The following is an 18636-nucleotide window of genomic DNA, read 5'->3' on the forward strand; positions in this document are numbered from 1 at the left end:
AATATTTTACAAAAAAATTTAAATTAAATTAAATTGCTTATCCTCCAACGACTGCCACAGAACAGTAAATCAAACTAGAAAGTCAATGCAATATAAATAGGTGCTTTGCAACAAATAAAGTAAACTTTTCTGTAAATCAATTATTCTGTTCTGGAAATGAGATTATATGTCTACCATACTTAAGGGCAACTTAAGGGCACTGGTAACAACAAGTTTCTGATAAAGTGTGCAAAAAGCTAGAAAATCGCCTACTTGTTATTAGAAGTAACATAATCAGAAAAACTAACTACAACCAGAAGCTGGCATGTAAAATAAAATTATCATCTACAAAAGGTGATCCCTTAGAAAAACTTATAGGACAGAGTTTTCATTTGTAAGATTTGCAGGTAGAGAAGCTCTAGTGCTAAACATATGCTGAGACAGCAGCTCAGTTTAGTCAGGTACACAGTCTCTGAAGCAAATGGATGCTGAACCCATGGATAAGGAGATGTTATAAGGTGGGAAGGAGTGAAAAGAGTAGATAAAAGATTTAGAAAAGCACTTCAGCTAAAGCCAACTCTATCCTTTCCCATTATCGTGGTAGCATCCATTCTACAACACATCTGATTTTTCCTTGTTGACAGAAACACAAAACAGGATTTAAATATCAATCATTTACCTTCTCCAAACATGTACATCTGTTTCTAGTGCAAAAAGCAAGTCTGTCAGGAGACGCTGGTGCATGGGAGACCATTTAAACTCTGGAATACGAAACATAGTTGTGCGTGGACCTGGACTAAACTGTCGCCGCTGCTCTTCTGTCATTGGCATCCCTCGAAATCCCAAGTCAACACGTAAATCTCGGTCTTGCTGGGTGACGGATCGACCTTGTACCGCCTGTATTAACAAGAAGGTCAGAAGTCATGTTATGTTTCTGTAATGTGTTTTTGGATAGATTACAGACTGTGAGAAAGGATAGGCTAATGCTGAATTCAAGCCCATACCACAGCAGATACTGACAATTCAACATAGGTACTATCATTTACTAAAGCTGCTACTCCAAATCAATCAGCACTGCAGTGCCGTACCTTGCCTTCCTTTCAGCTATTTACTGACGTTTTTTATTCACATTCTTCACTTGAAATATCACAGAAAAGACCAAATACAGCCTGTACAAGGTCAGCAGTTACAAAACTGTCATATGAAACAACTGTTATTTTTATGCAGCTAGCACAGTTTTTCTTGAATATTTTGCTCAGAATTTGAAAAAAACTACACAGTGCTGGGATTCAAGATATCAGTGTACTTATGCATACAGTTCATCATTTTCTAAAGCCAGTTTATTCATCTGGTATTTTTAGCAGAATCGTCAGAGAATCAAATCTATTCTCCAAAACAGAGTTTTGACAATTTTGTTACATTTTGCTAATAGTTTAACAGTTTTATCAATCTTCAGGACATTCTTGAGATTCTCCTAACAGGTAGAAGATGTGGATTTTATGACTTTTGTTTCCTGCATTCAGGTTGACTTATTAGGATCTGTATCATGGTGGCTTTTATGTTCTATTCTTTTTCCTTAGAATGATCTTCAAATAATAATTTTTCTTTTTTCTTAGAATTAGCTAACAATTTAATCCTTTCAATTATTTTTCTATAGTATGTCTTCAATTCTATTTTTATTGTTTCGTAACTTAGATCATGGAAGGAAGTTTATTTTATTTTCTTTGACACTTGACCTACAATTTGAATGAAGGAACTGGGGCTGTTAATGTGCGGAAGAGGAGGCTGAGGGGAGACCTTATTGCTCTCTTCAAATACCTGGAAGGTGATTGCAGCAAGAGTGGTGTTGATCTCTTCTCACTGGTGACAGGTGACAGGACGAGGGGAAATGGCCTCAAGTTGCACCAGGGTAAGTTTAGGTTGGACATCAGGAAACACTTCTTTACAGAAAGGGTTGTGAAGCACTGGCATAGGCTGCCCAGGGAGGTGGTTGAGTCACCATCCCTGGATGTGTTCAAAAACCGTTTGGATGTGGTGCTCAGGGACACGATTTAGAAGAGGATTGTTAGAGGTAGGGTAGGATGGCTAGGTTGTGGTTGGACTTGATGACCTCTAAGGTCTTTTCCAACCTGAGCAGTTCTATGATTCTATGATTCTATCACTGATAGAAGCATTAAATCTTTTTTGAAACATGCGTTAGATCCCATCTTTAGTTCGTTGGGTATTTTTTTGCCTCCCTTCACTTCATTTGAGTAAGACATGATTACCACATTCTGATAAGACGGGGAACTGATTGTAGGTATGTTTTTAGAAAAAATTAAGTCAGCATAGCATTCTCATAACACTTGTTCCCTTTTGGATACAACTATATGCATTTTCCATGACACTTGCAATAATGGAATCATAATCATACCAGAACAGAGTAGCTTTTTATCAAGTCAATAGTGCTTTAGTTGCAACAGTATCTTTGATGTGTGGTGCTCAAAAGACCATGAAAACCAACTATCTACTTGGGTGGCCAGCCTTAAAAACAAACCAAACGGTGTTTTCAGAGGTCTCAAAGCTGTTGAAATCAAAGCTAAAGTGTTCATATATGCTGCAATCAAATCTAACTGTAATTTTATCACTGTTCTTTACTTATGAAAATGATAATCCTTGGGTAGAATTATAGGATGCTTTAGGTTGGAACAGATCCTTAAAGACAACTACTTCCAATCCATTTTCAATATTTAATACATGTTTGTATTAAAAAAAAACACAAACCTTTAACTTCATTTAAACAGAAATTACTTAACTATGGACACCTTACAGTTCATTGGGTATTTCAAAACATGTTTAAAGAACTGATTTAAAGATTATGACAATTTTGGTGATTACACTTTTTTTGAGAAAACTATAAAAGAGGTATTATTTGCTTAAACAAATTCATTGTAGTTTATCAAGGATTTTAGTGGGAAATAAATGCAATTTAAGTAACACATGGAGAATCAAATGAGGTAAATAAGTTTAACAGTTGTGCTTTGGACGTTTACTTAGCTTCTACACAATTTGCAAATCCAAATGATCTGTTAGGAATTTTCTGTCAATGTAAGGGTGAGGCAATTTGAAAATATTTCCATTTTCCTATCCTATAATATTTTTATAATGTCCTATATTGTTTTTATAAAATTTATTAAGATTTACATATAATTATTAATCCTAACATATAGTTAAAGGCTTGAGGAGTTTTTATAATTCAAGTACTGTAGGCAGAATTTATCAAAGAGCCTAAAGGACAGAATAGTCATAAGTCATAATAGTCATACACAAACAGAATGTTTGACAGCAGTATGAAATCATTAAAGACATCTTACTAACTCAGTGTTTATTTGCATATATCACTGCATAGCAGATGAATGCTTTCAGTTGCTTTTTACTCTGTAATAAAAAAAAAAAATCATTTAAAAAAAAAACAACTATCCACTCCTTTTTCTTGTTCTTGTCCATTCTCTCTCATTTATCAGTTTGAATGTTATTAACAGTCTTAATTTTAAGACCACAAATAAGTTCCTATCAATCTTCCTATCGAGAGTTTTCAGGACTTGTTGTTTATTACACAGAATACTTCCAAACACAGAAACATTTACACAGTGCTTGATATTCTGTCCCTGATGTGATGAGGAATTTCATAATTTTGAAAAATGCTTACAAAATAACTCTATGCATTTCTTATAATTGCTACCTAGGGAAAGTTTTGAGTTCTATCTGCTCTCCTGTTCAGAAGAAAAGTTATTTCCATAGGAGAGAGACTTCAGGACCCACTAGTCAGAGTAACCAGTAATAAGTTTCAGTGCAACTCTGAAACTTTGTGATTTTATGGTACATACTATACAGCACCAAGAAAAGCAGTTTTTGTAAGTAATGGCTGTTCCACAGTTACAAATCATAGAAGAAAAATAGTGCTGTGCATTATGGGCATTATAAGTAAGATAGTTAATTTGCTAAGATAATCAAGTTTTTCACTCAATAACATTCTCAAAAGCAATCTTTGATTACTTCCTAGACTCTATCAACAGTTCTAATATGTAAATTAATTTTGTTCTACAGAAACAGAAGGAATCCCTAAGAAGAAAGTACATATCTCTTCTTTTAGTGATGATCTCTGGTCTGGAGCTGAGATCACAGTTTTTCTTCCACTTTCCCTAAATTAACTCCTTTCTTTGCTCGGATTTAATGTGGATAATATTTATGGCAGCATTCCGGTATAGGAAGGAGAAATTGTACTAAAGTGCTATAAAAGACAAACTACACAGAATGGTCCAGTGAGAGGAAAGAAACACTTCTATGTGTATCCCTTAACAAAATAGAAATATTTCTAATCTTATAAGACATGCTAATAAGAGGCCTAAAACAGAGTTCTATAAGCAATAGTTAATCTGTCTACATAAAATAAGGGAAGTGAATGAGTTTCTTTTAGCTTTTTTTTTTTTTTTTTTTTTTTTTTTTTTTTTTTTTAAATTAAAGCATGCACAACCACAACAGTTTTTTTTTTTTTTTTACACAGATGCAAAAGATAAGAAATTTTTAAAGCAAATTGGCTTGCAGGATGGACACCTGTCATATTACGCAGGAAATATACTTCAAAAAACTTCAAAAATCTCTCAGACCTCAAACTGCTAATGTATTCAGAAGTAAAGAAGAGTGATTATAAGCGATGTATATAGCTACAGCACTTGAAAGTTACCTGGGTTGTGGTAGTGGTCTGGATCTTCCGTATCTCCTTTCCTGCTTCTTTACCATCATCAGATCTTTCTGTGTCTGATATTATACTTCCTGCATCAACATTAGGTACAGTTTTGCTACCAGAAGATTCTGTCTCAAGAGTTGTGGCAGTCATTTCAGCATATTCTAATCCTTTAGATGATGAAGCCAACTCCCTCTCAGAAATACTACTCATTCCATCTGAAGTTGTGTGAATCTTGAACTCCTTGTCCTCTATTATACTTGAAGTACATGTTATATCTACACTACCCGTCATATGTGCAAGTAATCCCAAATCATCATTTACACCAAGATGCATCTGTGTGTCTTGCACATTAGGAATGGAAATGTGATTACTTGAAAGTTCAGGTAGAAGTTTCTCCTCCTGACTAGGTATTTTGTCAAAGAGAAACGAGGTACTGTTAGTAGAAGGTTCATCTTTCTCATCAGCCAGAGTTATTAACGGACCATTATCTTTTTCCTCATTCTTCTTAATAATACCTACACTTCCATGAACATTGTTTTGGAGCTTCTCAACAGCAGCACTATATACATTATCTAGAAGTGATTCAACTTCTACAAGTGCACCATTTTCTCCAGTTACTAGTGTCTCTGGTGATAAATCCATATCATCAAGTTTTACTTCAGTAGCTTCTACCTTTTCAGCTTTTATATCAACTAAAAGGTCATGAACTTCTACATGCACTCCTCCTCCTGGTCTCTCAGTACTTCCAAGTACATCATCAGACACCTTTGTAGCCATGAGCAAGTCCCTCGTATCAGTACTGACAGGGTAATCTGTTTCACTTTCTGGACTTTGGCTTTGTGAAAGGTCTTCTATCTCTCGGATTTCCATTCCACCTTTTGCTCCTGTTGTCTGAGATGAAAGACCTGAGATAGTGCTTACATTACCCTTCTTCCCCTTTTTTATGTTTTCTTCCTCTTGCCTTTGATACTCTTCATACATTTTTGCGAGGTACTCCTTGTGAGCCTCATATGTGACCTTAAGAAAGAAGAGATTATGTGGATGAATACATGCTGTATCACACTGGACAAAAATTAACAAGAATCTTACAAACGCCACCTTGACATGTATGGAGATAGCCACCAGATGGCACCAAATCACTTTAAATCTTAATACATTACTAGTCACTGTGCGGGAGTTACCAGCATATAAAAACGTCCAGTCGTTTCTTACCTTGGAATGAGCTATAGAAAGAGTATCCACCCACACTCTCCAGCCTCCCCATTCATATTTTATTGCATGATACAAGAGAATACGGAATATGTTGTAAACCATCTCAGTGATCTTCTGCTCTTCAGAATTCTTAGGGTTAATGTATCCCAGAGAAAACATCCAGTCCTGCCACACTGAACACTGAAGTAAACATCTAAAGTGAAATAATTAGGTCAAAATATATCCAAAGAAAGCTTCTTTATTTTAATATTATGATGGTTAAAACAGGAGAAAAGTAACATGGTGCATCTACTCTGAAAGTAATTCCAATGGTAAGAGAAAACCTAGAAAATACATCAGGGTCAATAAAAATTTAAATTATGTTCATAAAAGAATAACCAAATACTATTTGTGGGATAAGGAAAAGCTACCACAGACATATTACATTAATTTTTATAGATTCCATTTAAACTGTAGAGTATACAACTCCACGTATAGTACAACAGATTGCTATTACTCACGAGTGAAGGAAGAGAAAATACTGTCCATAGTGACATACCTTCTGTTTTCACGGCTATTACTAAAGAGTTTTATCATATCAGACAAGAATAAACGTCGAACTTCCATCAGCTCTGCACTTGGTGTGGAGTTTTTTAACAGTGTTGCCACCACCTTAAGAATCACTTTGAAAGAATAAATTAGTTACAATCACACATTTTAAAAACATTTGGTTTAAAACAAAATAAATTAACATAAAATTAATTGCAATTATATTTCAGCAACGAATGTAAACAGTAACTGAAACCCAAGCACACTTGATAGATGCTAATTAATTATTTGTGCTTCATGTGCCACATCCTTTCAAAGAAAATAAAATATCAAGGTAATATCTTTATTATTTAAAAATAATATATAGTTCTTACTTGGATTCTGTATTTTCACTGTAGAATCTGGTTCTGAATGGGGTTTATGAACAACTTGAGTGCATACTTGTTCCGTCAAAATCTAAAACACAGAAGTTTATCATTTTTAATTAAATGCTACAGCGTATCTTTTTATTATTATTTTTTAAGGTCACCATTTGTCATAGCCACATCCCAACTTCATATCCAAAATCTTGGGAAAATATTTTTATTCTTCAAGAACAGAATCAAGCTGATGTTTTATTAGATAGCTCAATAAATATCCAAGGTGTTTTAAAGAGATACACTATGAAAAATGTAATCTCTGTGTTGTGCTTCATGTTTGACTTGAAATGTTATTTCTCAAAGAAAGACAAAGCATATTAGCAATACAAAGAGAACTGCCTAAGATGCTATTCCAATGCTCACACTTTGCCTTAATCTCTTCAAAATTTCTAGCACCTTAAAGCCTTTAACACCTGACCACTGGAGATAAAAAGGGTAGAGTTTTTTTTTGCTTGAAACACTTGCAAATTCCTAATGAATTAATTCCTATTTACAGAATACCTATTGTCAGATTGCATCTACTGTTGTTTGGACTGTGGGTATGTATTTGTTACAGTAAGCAAAATCACCATATTTGTCTCAGTTCAAAGATACACCAAATGTGTACAGCAACTCTAATATACGAACTGCAACACAGGTGTTGAATAAATATATCAGCTACATTTAAGAAAATCTCTAGTGAAATGTTTTATACTAAACAAAGATTATGGAAGTTTTCACAACCAGCATTAAAAGTGAAGCCGACTGATTAAATTTTGCTGTGAGCCAAAAGTAGCTTTCCTACAAATTTCAACTGCAGAAACAGACTTTATGCTATTTAATCAGAAAGCTGGTGAAATCAATAACTTATTCAGGTTTAAGATCCATTAATGGTGGGACATGTTAAAAATGCAAGAGTATTTCATTAACAAGTTTACTTTTGTTTAGTTAAGATACTCTGTGTATATACCGAATGTGAGATAAATCTAAACCAATAACCAACCCTCCCATTATTGCTCTCAAAACAAAAATATTTTTTCCAAGAACTGAAATCAGAACAGATACATTATCTCTGCAGTAGCAATAAATGATAATAATAAACTAGAGTGAGTTTCTAGCAGTAGGTAGATTATCTAAGCATTTCTGCCATGTTAACTTGGTATTACTTTTGTAAATCTGTGGTAGGGTTCTGAAAGAGTGAAAATACTCATCACCCTTCAGAAAACTTCAGTTCTGATTTTAATGCTGCTGTAAGAAACATGTCAAAATTAGGAATTCTCAGAAATGGAATGAAGATTTCAGAAATAAAGAACAAGAGACAAGAGTCAAAATTTGCCTGGGGAGAACACTGAGCAACATGATAAACTTTAAAGTTAGCTGTGCCTTGAGCAGAAACTTAACCTAGGCGACCTCCAGAAGTTCCTTCCAAGCTAATTTTTCTATTCTGCTAATTTAAAAGAATATCATTTGAACATAAAAAGATTTTAATAAATAATATTTTTTAAGAAAACTGCATTTTCTAAAAATATCCTTCATTCATAACCTTCCTATTCACTGATCAAAAATTCTTACATGAGCACTATATAACCAAAGATATTTTCTTATATTCCTTCCATATCCAAACCTAATATTTCTTGAAAATGGGTTTTGTTTTCCTCAGCTGGGAAAGAGGAGTAGTGGTATACTACATCACATAGGAATAGCCATGTTATTTGACATAATCACAAAGGCAGACCAGTCTCCCGTTTCACAAATTGTCCACGAAAAATTAATTAGTCTGTATTGAGGCAAAACCACACATGTTTTGCACCAGGCTACCTGTCACTGGTTTTACGTATGCAACTCTGCTTTGAAGAGTAAGCTAAAAGTTTCATGGTGTTAATGCTGGATTTCCAAGAAACGCATTTAAGCAACTATATAAACAAAACATATGATTAAATCATTTTACTGGTAATTCATATTTATTTTGAAGCATACTCTTAGCTCATTCGTTAATCAATAATCAAACTAATACCATCTGTAAACACAGTATCTTTGAGTGGGTTTTTACATATTGATGTTTAACATAGAATGCAAATGCTTGCTTGTAAGAGAATATTGAAAATAACTACAACAGTCCAGGGGTAAATCTTCTGTACTGCTGTGGTCCTGTGGCTCTGCCCTAACTATAAGCTAACATAACTGAAAACTTAAGCTTTGAAGTGCCTTTGAGTTGCAATTAGTCACTCATGCATCTTCCCATTTCTCAAAGAACTTTAATCTGCTAAATGCAGATTGAAAACAAGTGTGTATAGATGGATTCACAGCATTATCACAACATTATCAGAAATGTATTAAATTAGGTGATATCAAAGTGTGAGTGAAAACAGAGACTGAAGTCAATAAGGTCAAATAGTATGCTCAAAAATCATAAAATTGAAGACAAATACTTGTGTACATGAAATGAAGGCATTTAGGTACTGCTTTTATAAAGTTCCTTTTCTTAATCCCTTAACTCGGAGCAAAAAGTTGATATTTCAAAATGACTGAAATTTAACCACCTCAATATTCTCAACTGAGCGTGTTCATGTGTGAAGACTTTTCAGATTGTATGTTTAAAGATACTACTTCTCTCTGGGGTCTTTTTTTGTATTTGGTTTTGTTTATTTTCTTTTAACCACAGTTGTAAAATCCAAAAAATTAGCATATTACTTGTAGATCATGTTGTGTAAAAACTAATATTAACTTGGAAGTAAGTCAATGATTCACATATTAACAATCTAACTGGGAATTTGGAGGATATACAACTTGGGGTTCAATTCCTTCACACAGACAGGTTCAGCAAATTTGATAAGAGCACATTTAGATCTTTTCACTATGAAATTTACAGTATCATCTGTTAAAATACTTTTTACAAAACGAATTGTCTAACTCTGTCATAGGACCAAGATTTGATAGGATTATTCTTGCTCTATCTGTTCGGATTTTATGAAGTCCAAAGATTGTATCTTGAAAATCAGCTGCAGATATAAAATCACACAAGGAAAATACAAAAAAGAGGGCTGTGCTACTTCTGAAGATGACAGATGAAACATGGTAGGAAAAACGATGGAGATGAATGCTTTTTAATTGGTTTCCTAAGGGCGAGATGATCTTCTAGAAACTGGGGAAGGTAAGAGGCTATCATTACAGATATTGGAAGAACATCCAGAGGGACTTAAGTTGCCAAGCCACAGCAGAGTAAGCTTACTAAGCCAGAGAAGTCACCTGATGTGTACAACAAAAAATACATGGGCATATGTGTATGCCATTGGTAAACAGATGATGACCAAGCATTTACAAACATAGCAGAAATTTGTCTACATGACACAGATTCAGAATTCCAAATACAAGCACTCATCAAGTATTCCTACAGAATTCTATCTTTTCAGGAACCAATCCTCAGTATCCACCACATTTTTCTGTGTCTGAAAGAAAAAAAAAAACATTTTCTTTTTCCCAGTGAAAAAATCCTCAGAATAGAATCTTTGCAATTTTTAAGTTATCATTTTATGAAAAAGAACTGAAGGTTTGACAGTATGCATTTGAAGGCATACAGAAATGGTTTTGGAACAATAATGTATAAGCTAAAATGTTTACCATTAAGACTTATGTCTCTGTGAGAAACTGGTGGATATTTAAATGCTTATAAGTCACATTTACTTTTCTCAGATAGTATCTTTGTTCAGCTATCATTTTACTACTAGTTGAAAAAGAAAAACAGCAATTTTCGAAAGACAAAAGTTTTAGCATAGAAGAACAGGTCTCTGGCCCCTTTTTTTTTTTCTTTTTTAGTGATGAACATTTAAGTATTAGGTTCTATTGTATTGCCATATTGCCCTGTGTAAAACTATAAAGTTTTATAAACAACATGTAAGAAGTATGACATTTCCAAAAAATAGTCAAAAGACAGAATCATAGAATCACAAATGTTGGAAAAGACCTCCAAGATTATCCAGTCCAACCATCCAACTATTACCAGTGTTTCTGAGCAAACCTTGTCTTGTCTGTTAGTACAGCATCTAAACATTTCTTGAACATCCACAGGGATGGTGACTCCATCACACAGCCCAATCCAGCGCCTTACTGCTCTTTTGATGAAGAAAGTTTTCCTAATATCAAACCTGAATCCCCCTTGCTTAACTTGAGGCTATTCCCTCTCATTCTATCAGCAGTTATGTGGGAGAAGAGGCTGACCCTTCCCCCCACCCCACCACCAATGGAACCTCCCTTCAGCTGGCTGTATAGAGTGCTAAGGTTTCCCCTGAGCCTCCTCTTCTCCAGACTGAACAACCCCAGATCCCTCAGCTGCTCCTCATAAGCCCCGTGCTCCAGTCCCTTCACCAGCTTTGTTGCCCTTCTCTGGACACATTCCAGGGCCTCAATGTTTTTCATGTAGTGAGGGGCCCGAAACTGAACACAGTACTCCAGGTGCAGCCTCAACAGAGCTGAGTACAGATGGACGATCACTTCCCTGCTCCTGCTGGCAACACTATTTCTGATACAAGCCAGGATGTCATTGGCCTCCTTGACCACCTGAGCACACTGCTAACTCCTGTTTAGCTGAATGTGGCAAAATTCTGAGCAAAAGTGATCTTTCTTAAAACTTCTATCTAGAATTTTCTCAGATGTCTTGCAAATCAGAATATTTCAAAGCACAAAGAGTATTAAAAGGTTATATAAAAATTTAATTAAGCCATAAACTTTATCATAGAGATTAAAATCTGTATGTTTAATAATTTGTACCTCATAAAGCGTATTATATGTTGTTACAGTCACTGTATTCGTATGCAGCATCAACCTTTCTCCAAGAAGAGTGAAAAGACTGTGAGTATGCATGATTTCAACCTTTCGTCTGGAAGAGAAAATAAAAACATGCCAGCTATGTCTAAGATATTAAAGTAAATGCAAAAAAACGAAAGCTAAATGTTTTCACGTTGTACTGAAGAGTTTTATAACCAGTTATTCTGTAAATATTATGAATGAAACATAATTTACGATCTTTCCCAATACAAATGCTATTGCAGGAATATACAAATGCTATTGCAGTAATACACAAAGGTTCTCAGCAAGAAATTGTGTATTTACAATATGCTTTTGTGTTAAAAAAAAATGGCCCAGAATTCTCATACACCATAAACCTAAAAAAGTATGAAATTCATAGTGATTGAGGTGAATTTTATAGTCAGGACCAAGAAAAAATATCATCTTAAAAAGCTGAAAAGAAAGCAGCTCACATGAGTGAATTCCATCTGTCCTAAAAACTAGTATTGTTTAACGAAATACAGCATCATGAATAGAATACTTACTGTATATTTCATCATTATATTTATCTACTACTATAAAAATACAAAACAAAAATAACTATTCAGATTAATTAGTAATCCACATGAAAGCATCATAACAGTATAAAATAAAATACACCGAAGTTTCCCAATTGTTCATTCCAAAGTTAACAAAGTCCCTTTTCCTGATTACTGATCATAGCACCACAGGCTTAAATTACACAGATTTGTCCTAGAACTTTTGAAAGTAATACTTTACGTTTCAGACATCCATAAGAGAAAGTGGCAACATCTTATAACAGTGTGTACTTTTCTGCACACTGAAGAGAGAGTTATCACGGAATCATTTGAGTTGGAAGGGACCTTTAAAGGTCATCAAGTCCAACAGCTTGGTAATGAACAAGGACACTTACAACTAGATCAGGCTGCTTAGAGTTCATGAGTTATAAGAAAAACTACACGTTCTTGTGACTGTGAGGCAGTGCATGGAAGACATTTCAGAACAAGTATATCTAATCATTGCAGAAAAAAACATGTTGAACAGCATATATAACACAGGCTAATACACTGTGTATATAATTTGCTGTATTTGAGATTATATATATTTTCAAATAAAATATTATAAATGTAAAAGCACATATAACTCTGTTTTAGGAAGATTTAAAAGTGTAGATTTAAAAAAAAAACACAAGTAAATGACTATCACTGTTTTCAGTGATGAAGTAGGAAAAGTCAAGGAGGCAGAGAAGGAAAAGAACAGGATTTTGCCTCCTTCAAAGGTTAGGCAAAGTAAGCTATCACCACAGATGACAAAGAAAAATCAAGTAATTTAACTAATCTCCCAGCACATCACTAGTCACTTCTCCAGGTAATCAATTACTTTCAATCTATAGCTTAACCTGCACAGAATATCCATGAATGGTAATTGTTTTTTCATGTATACATTGGTTATTAACATTGTATTGTTTCAGGTTTCATAAATTATAACATCTCTTTATGCAATTATGCTTTAGAATATTAAAATAGAATTGCAACAGAATGCCTGCTTCCTGTAATATGAAATAAATTTATACGTAGTTTATAATTTTATGTGGTTTACATTTTTATAATTTCTTAGAATATCCTGTGCTTGACGACAGCTTTATATAACAATGCATATGAAGATGTGCACAAATAGGCACATTTCACAGGCATTAGCTGTGAGATCTGAAAATGGAGAGGATTTTTACATGCTGAAGTTGACCATAAAGTAAACATTTACCAATAACACAGAGGTTGCGTTGGTTTTTTTTTCCTAAATGAAAGTAACAGAATATTCAAAGATATCTTGGAAGATGCGGAACATACAAATGGATTTCAATGAAAAATAAGTAATTTAACTTAAACTCTAGTTTGCTATATATGTTATAAATGAATTAAACAAGTGTACTTATTTGGAAAAAGGCCTCAAATCAAATCTTCAACTGGTGTACTTTACTTAATCCAACTTCAATTAATTGCAATGATTTTCAGTAAGTTCTAATGTTAGAAAAGTCCTTTGAGATTCTTGAGTGGTCTAAGAATTTGCTTTATCAATTCCCAGAACATTACTTGGCTTGCTCAATCCCAAAAGAAAATCCCATTTGTGAGTGCGTTCTCAGTTAACCAGCTCTCAATTATGGTGTCATACTTCATTGACCTTACTGAAACAAGTTTGTCTAGCAATAGTGCACTCTGGCTGACCTCAAAGCTTCTTTTCCTACTATGGTTTTATATGATGAAGTCTACTGTGAAGAGCACTGGTAATTTCCATCCTACATGCTAGAATATTTTAATACAATGGAGAAAGTGAGCAGCCCCAGCCTACACAGTACTGTATTACAAAGTACTTTTTAATTCTTTTATCTTCAAATGAAGAAAAATGAGACTCAGTACACCTATTTTGTAACACTGGCTCATTTTAAATGTGACTATTTCTTCCTTCCTTTAGTGCAGAGGTATGTTCTTATGTGCTTTCTTTTTATTGATCATCTATTTACTTTGTTTACTTTCCTTTCTGAACATTTCCCAGTGGAATAACTTATTCTATTTCATCTTTCCCATCAGTGTGAAGCTATTTTTAAAAGTACTGCCCTGACACATTTATTGCAATCACATTGAAAATCTCAGTCGAAAATTTTTGATGACAGTCACATATTTCCTATTACCTTTAACTGAACATATAATTTGTTAAAATATATTTTCAGAAAATGTTTTTAAATAATTTTAAGGTTTAATTTTCAGTATATCATACATTTGGTAGATAATCACTCTAACTTTTCAAACTTCATTATAGGAACAAATTAACTACAAGACTTATTTTTTCTTAGTGTATAAAGACATTAACTGCACATTATTAAATAAAAAACCTACCAACTTAAAGTTATTTCTGAAGACTATCAAATTAATTAAGATAATTATGACAAAAGGATAAGAACTTAGAACTTACATACACTACTACAATAATTTTAACATTACACTTACTTATGACCCAAGTGTTTGAGAAAATATCCAAGGACTTTCAAAGCTTGCACCCATATACTCTCACTTTTGGAAGCCAAAAGTTTATAAATTACTCTAAAAAAGGAAAACAAATTCAATACTTTAAACACCACACCTACAACTTGTTTTTCACTGAACAGTAATATTTTATAATGAGGTTATGAAATAATAATAAACTCAACCATTTACACAAAATGAAAGGATACACTGAAAACAACAAGCATAGCATAAGAATTTGATCACAAAATCTTTGGGTCAGAGGTATGGTGTCTCGTCAGTCAATTCAACGCTTCAGAACAGAAAGCAAAAACTTCCTTAATGTTTCTATAGCAGAAAAATAAAATCAAAGGCAGGCTGAGCAGCTGTGGCTCAAGACAAAGGGAAAAAACTGGAACACAGTCACATCTTGGTGTTTCTTATAGTACCTGGATGCTACAGAAAACAAAAAGTAACTTGTTTGCTTGTTTTGCTATTTCTGCTATAGAAAAATAAACAGAAAAAAGTGTCCTAACTGTGAGTACAACCAGTATTCCTAGTAGTTTTGTTTCAGCTTGCGCTGCCATTTCAAACAATTAAATACAAGTAGTTGCATGCAGTTTTACACACTTTATAGGAAACACAGTTGAATTTATCAGTAATAACCATTTTTTCTATTTTAAAAAGTCTCTTTTGTTTTCCAAAGTACTTTCACAATAACACAAAATAAAAATCTATAGTAAGCATTAAATTATTAGTAATAAACACTGGAAAAAATGCATTACCAAAAAAACCAAAAACACCAGAAATACTGCTTGTCTGGTAATGATCAGTTACTGAGTCTATGAACAATCACATAAACATATAAATTCCACAGATATTTTAAAAAATATTTTCAGAGAAAATCTAAGAGGGTTAAAGCATGATCTCTCTCATCTTCCTCTTCTCCCCAAATTATGTAGAGCATTTAGAGTATTCAAAATAATTCTAAGATAGATACTTGGCTTTTTGATGCTTCTTGCTAATTACATATTCTATTTGAGATGGAGAAACAAGTACAGCAGTTCATTTACCTTCAAATATGAAATTTCCTCTCAAGAGGAAAACCTCTGTCTCAGAGATATCAAAATAGACTATTTCTTAGTTCTATTTCTAAGTTATAGCTTAAATAACTAAAATTCTTGAAAAATCATCATGTGTGATAATGTGAAAAAGAAGGAATCTGGGGAATGCTAATATTGAAACTATTTTTAAAACATTTTCTCACTTCACTGTCTTACCGTATCCCATTTCTCTGATCAAAGGCAGGTATCATGGATGCTGGATGTTCAGACATCAGTGCCACCAGCAGCTGCAGCACATCATGAATATTTTCATCCTGTATGACAAGCATCAATGTTATTCCACAAACTAACCTCAACAGCAGGCTTCTCCTAGAGATCGTACAATTGATTACAGTAAAGGACAGGTAATTACAGAAACGTACCTCGTGCATTGTGAGCAAGTAATTTAATATGCTCTGCAGTTCATCTTCTTTCACACCTCGATCCTGAAAAAATGAGATATTTTTTCAGAGAAAATTCACTTTGTAATGCTTGGCCTAAGAAAAGCTTGGACTCAGTCAAATAATACTGTAAAATTACTATTTAAATTCAAAGAGCTACTCTATTTTTTTCCTTTTCTTTCCCATATCACATTGGCAGTACAAAATAGCCTGAAGTAAGCCTTCTATTCTTGCTAGATACAACTCTCATAGTGTGGGCCCTCAGATGATATCAACTATTGTTGTCACTCCTCCAAGCCCTGACACACAACCAGAAAAAATTCTAGGAATACGCTGGGACAGAAAATACTTTTTTCCAGACAAGTCTCAAATGGCAGGTTATAAATCAAAGACCATCTGTAACAGAGAGAAAGAGCCAGAAAGAGTCCTAAACGTTTCATGCAGCAGTAGGACCTTAAAACCAATAAAGCAGTAACTAACTTAACAACTTCCACAACCTTTTCCTTTGATCTTTTTATTATCAATCTATTTTCACATAAAAATGAGCCCACGTACCTGAACAGTTCTACAGCATTACATATTATTTCTGGAAGTACTTTTAATAAAATATATATATCTTAGTTTGGTCAGGTTAATAAGAAATATTATACGGATTTGCTACCCTTACGTTCATTGTTAGTATGTGCATCAACCTTAAAATTAACCAGAAACAGATATAATACCTCATAGGTAGCACATATTTATATCTCTGGAAGAGCTTATTACTAAAAAGAAAGAACCTATATAACAGTCTCAAAGGTTTCCATCTGGAACAGCTCATTTTACCTTCAATATAAGTTGTTTCAGAAACAGAAGCATGAATGCTCTTAGTGATATGATTTCTTTCTGTGAGGGTCGAGGACCATCTGGAAGAAGCAAAATATACCACATTTAAATATAAGCTAACTTCTTTAATAACTGCAGCTTCTTCAGAAGATCATAGAACTTAGAACAGATTTCATATTTTATTCATTGTATAAGAGCATATATTTGCAAATGATATAATTTAAAGCCTTACAGAATTACATTTTACAACTATATAACTTGAGCACTCTTTCATTTAAAAAAAAAAAAAAAGAAATCCATATATATAGATCTATATATAAATATTAAAGACATAAGAACATGAAGAGCAATAACAAGATTGCAACTCGCACAGCTAAATTAAGGTATACACTCTATAGATTTTCTTCTATGAGCTGGGAGTTGCAAATTCTAATACAGGCAACAACTCTATTCACAAAACCTAGTCAGCTGACCCAATGCCATGATAAAAATGCCCAATTCAGGATAAAAAATCAATAGTTCCATTGTTCTACACTGAGTGAAATCCCACTGGCTTCAGCAGAAGTTCAGACACACCTAGCACAAATCTACACTGTAAACTTACAATAATATAAATTGAACAATATGAAATGAATATGAAGGTGAATTTTATCTAAAATTTCTGATGACAGTAACTCAGAACAACTAAGCCACTATGTTAAATGCCATAAGAATGAAGTCTAACAGAGCAGGAATTAATGAAATATTAGTCATGGCCATTACCTGCAAGCAGAAACTGAAGCCATTTAATCAAAGAGAACTGAGGATTTGAAAACAAAAACGTTAAATTTAAGCCAGCAAAAAGAATGTCTGTAATTCTTTATGCTGAAAAAAATGTGCTTGTGGAAGTATACTAGTAAAAGAATAACCAAAATACTGAGAAAGAAACAAAGAGCTAACACAACTACATTCACTTGAACCTTGCTTTATGGATACCACATTCCTCCCTTTCATAAATAGTTACGGTTGAACTGGAAATTTCTTTTTTAAATTCCTACTTTTCAAACAATGTGTGCCAGTCTTAGATTTTGTACAGTGAATGTAGATGAAGGTTAATTTCAGATTCAAAATTAATTCACATTTCTGCTTGAAGGCGAGATGGAAGAAAAAGAGTGGCTGATTCCCTCAAGTTTTCTTCCCTGTTCTAAATGGGAGAGAAGAACTGGGTACTTTTCTGAAAGAAGCAAATAAGTCTCAGCCTTCTTCTACCATCACATGCAACAACAGTGACTGTAACCCGCTATAAAGGCTTTGATGCTACAGGAACTGTTTTCTATGAATACTGTCTAACGGTACTATGAAACACCTATTACCTATCATTAAAACAATTGGACATTTTGCTACTAAAGGCAGTACATCAAAAATCACACGTGTTTTTCTGGTTTGTTCCTAGCCAGCAGTTATTTTTTTCCCCCAACTGAAATGCAGAATTGACTCCTCTAACTGTATCACAGAAATCTGTGTCTTCACGTTGCCTCTCTCCTCCCACACCTTATCAGGATTCATATCAGACAATGTCTGAAAACCAGGCCTAAAAAAACAAGATGTTTTGTCTCTCCTGAAAGACTGTAATTATGGAAACTGAAAGTGGAACACTAAGTCAGTGAAGAGCTCTGCAAAATATTT

At 33.7% G+C, this 18636-nt stretch overlaps 1 protein-coding gene across 10 annotated transcripts in view; it reads right to left on the minus strand.

Annotated features, from left to right (window-relative positions):
* Positions 1-18636, minus strand: part of NBEA (neurobeachin) — a 458626-nt gene that overhangs the window by 315645 nt on the left and 124345 nt on the right. For all 10 annotated transcript variants that reach the window (XM_048948371.1, XM_048948342.1, XM_048948328.1 and 7 more), the window contains exons 14-23: positions 16972-17051; positions 16129-16191; positions 15923-16020; positions 14649-14741; positions 11608-11716; positions 6820-6901; positions 6456-6579; positions 5918-6110; positions 4703-5722; positions 659-876 (exon numbers count right to left, since the gene is read on the minus strand). In XM_048948371.1, the coding sequence (XP_048804328.1) occupies positions 659-876; positions 4703-5722; positions 5918-6110; positions 6456-6579; positions 6820-6901; positions 11608-11716; positions 14649-14741; positions 15923-16020; positions 16129-16191; positions 16972-17051 (2080 nt within the window). The remainder of the gene's footprint in view (positions 1-658; positions 877-4702; positions 5723-5917; positions 6111-6455; positions 6580-6819; positions 6902-11607; positions 11717-14648; positions 14742-15922; positions 16021-16128; positions 16192-16971; positions 17052-18636) is intronic.

Source organism: Lagopus muta, chromosome 1 (assembly GCF_023343835.1).
Source record: "Lagopus muta isolate bLagMut1 chromosome 1, bLagMut1 primary, whole genome shotgun sequence".
In the NCBI taxonomy this organism is placed as follows: domain Eukaryota; kingdom Metazoa; phylum Chordata; class Aves; order Galliformes; family Phasianidae; genus Lagopus; species Lagopus muta.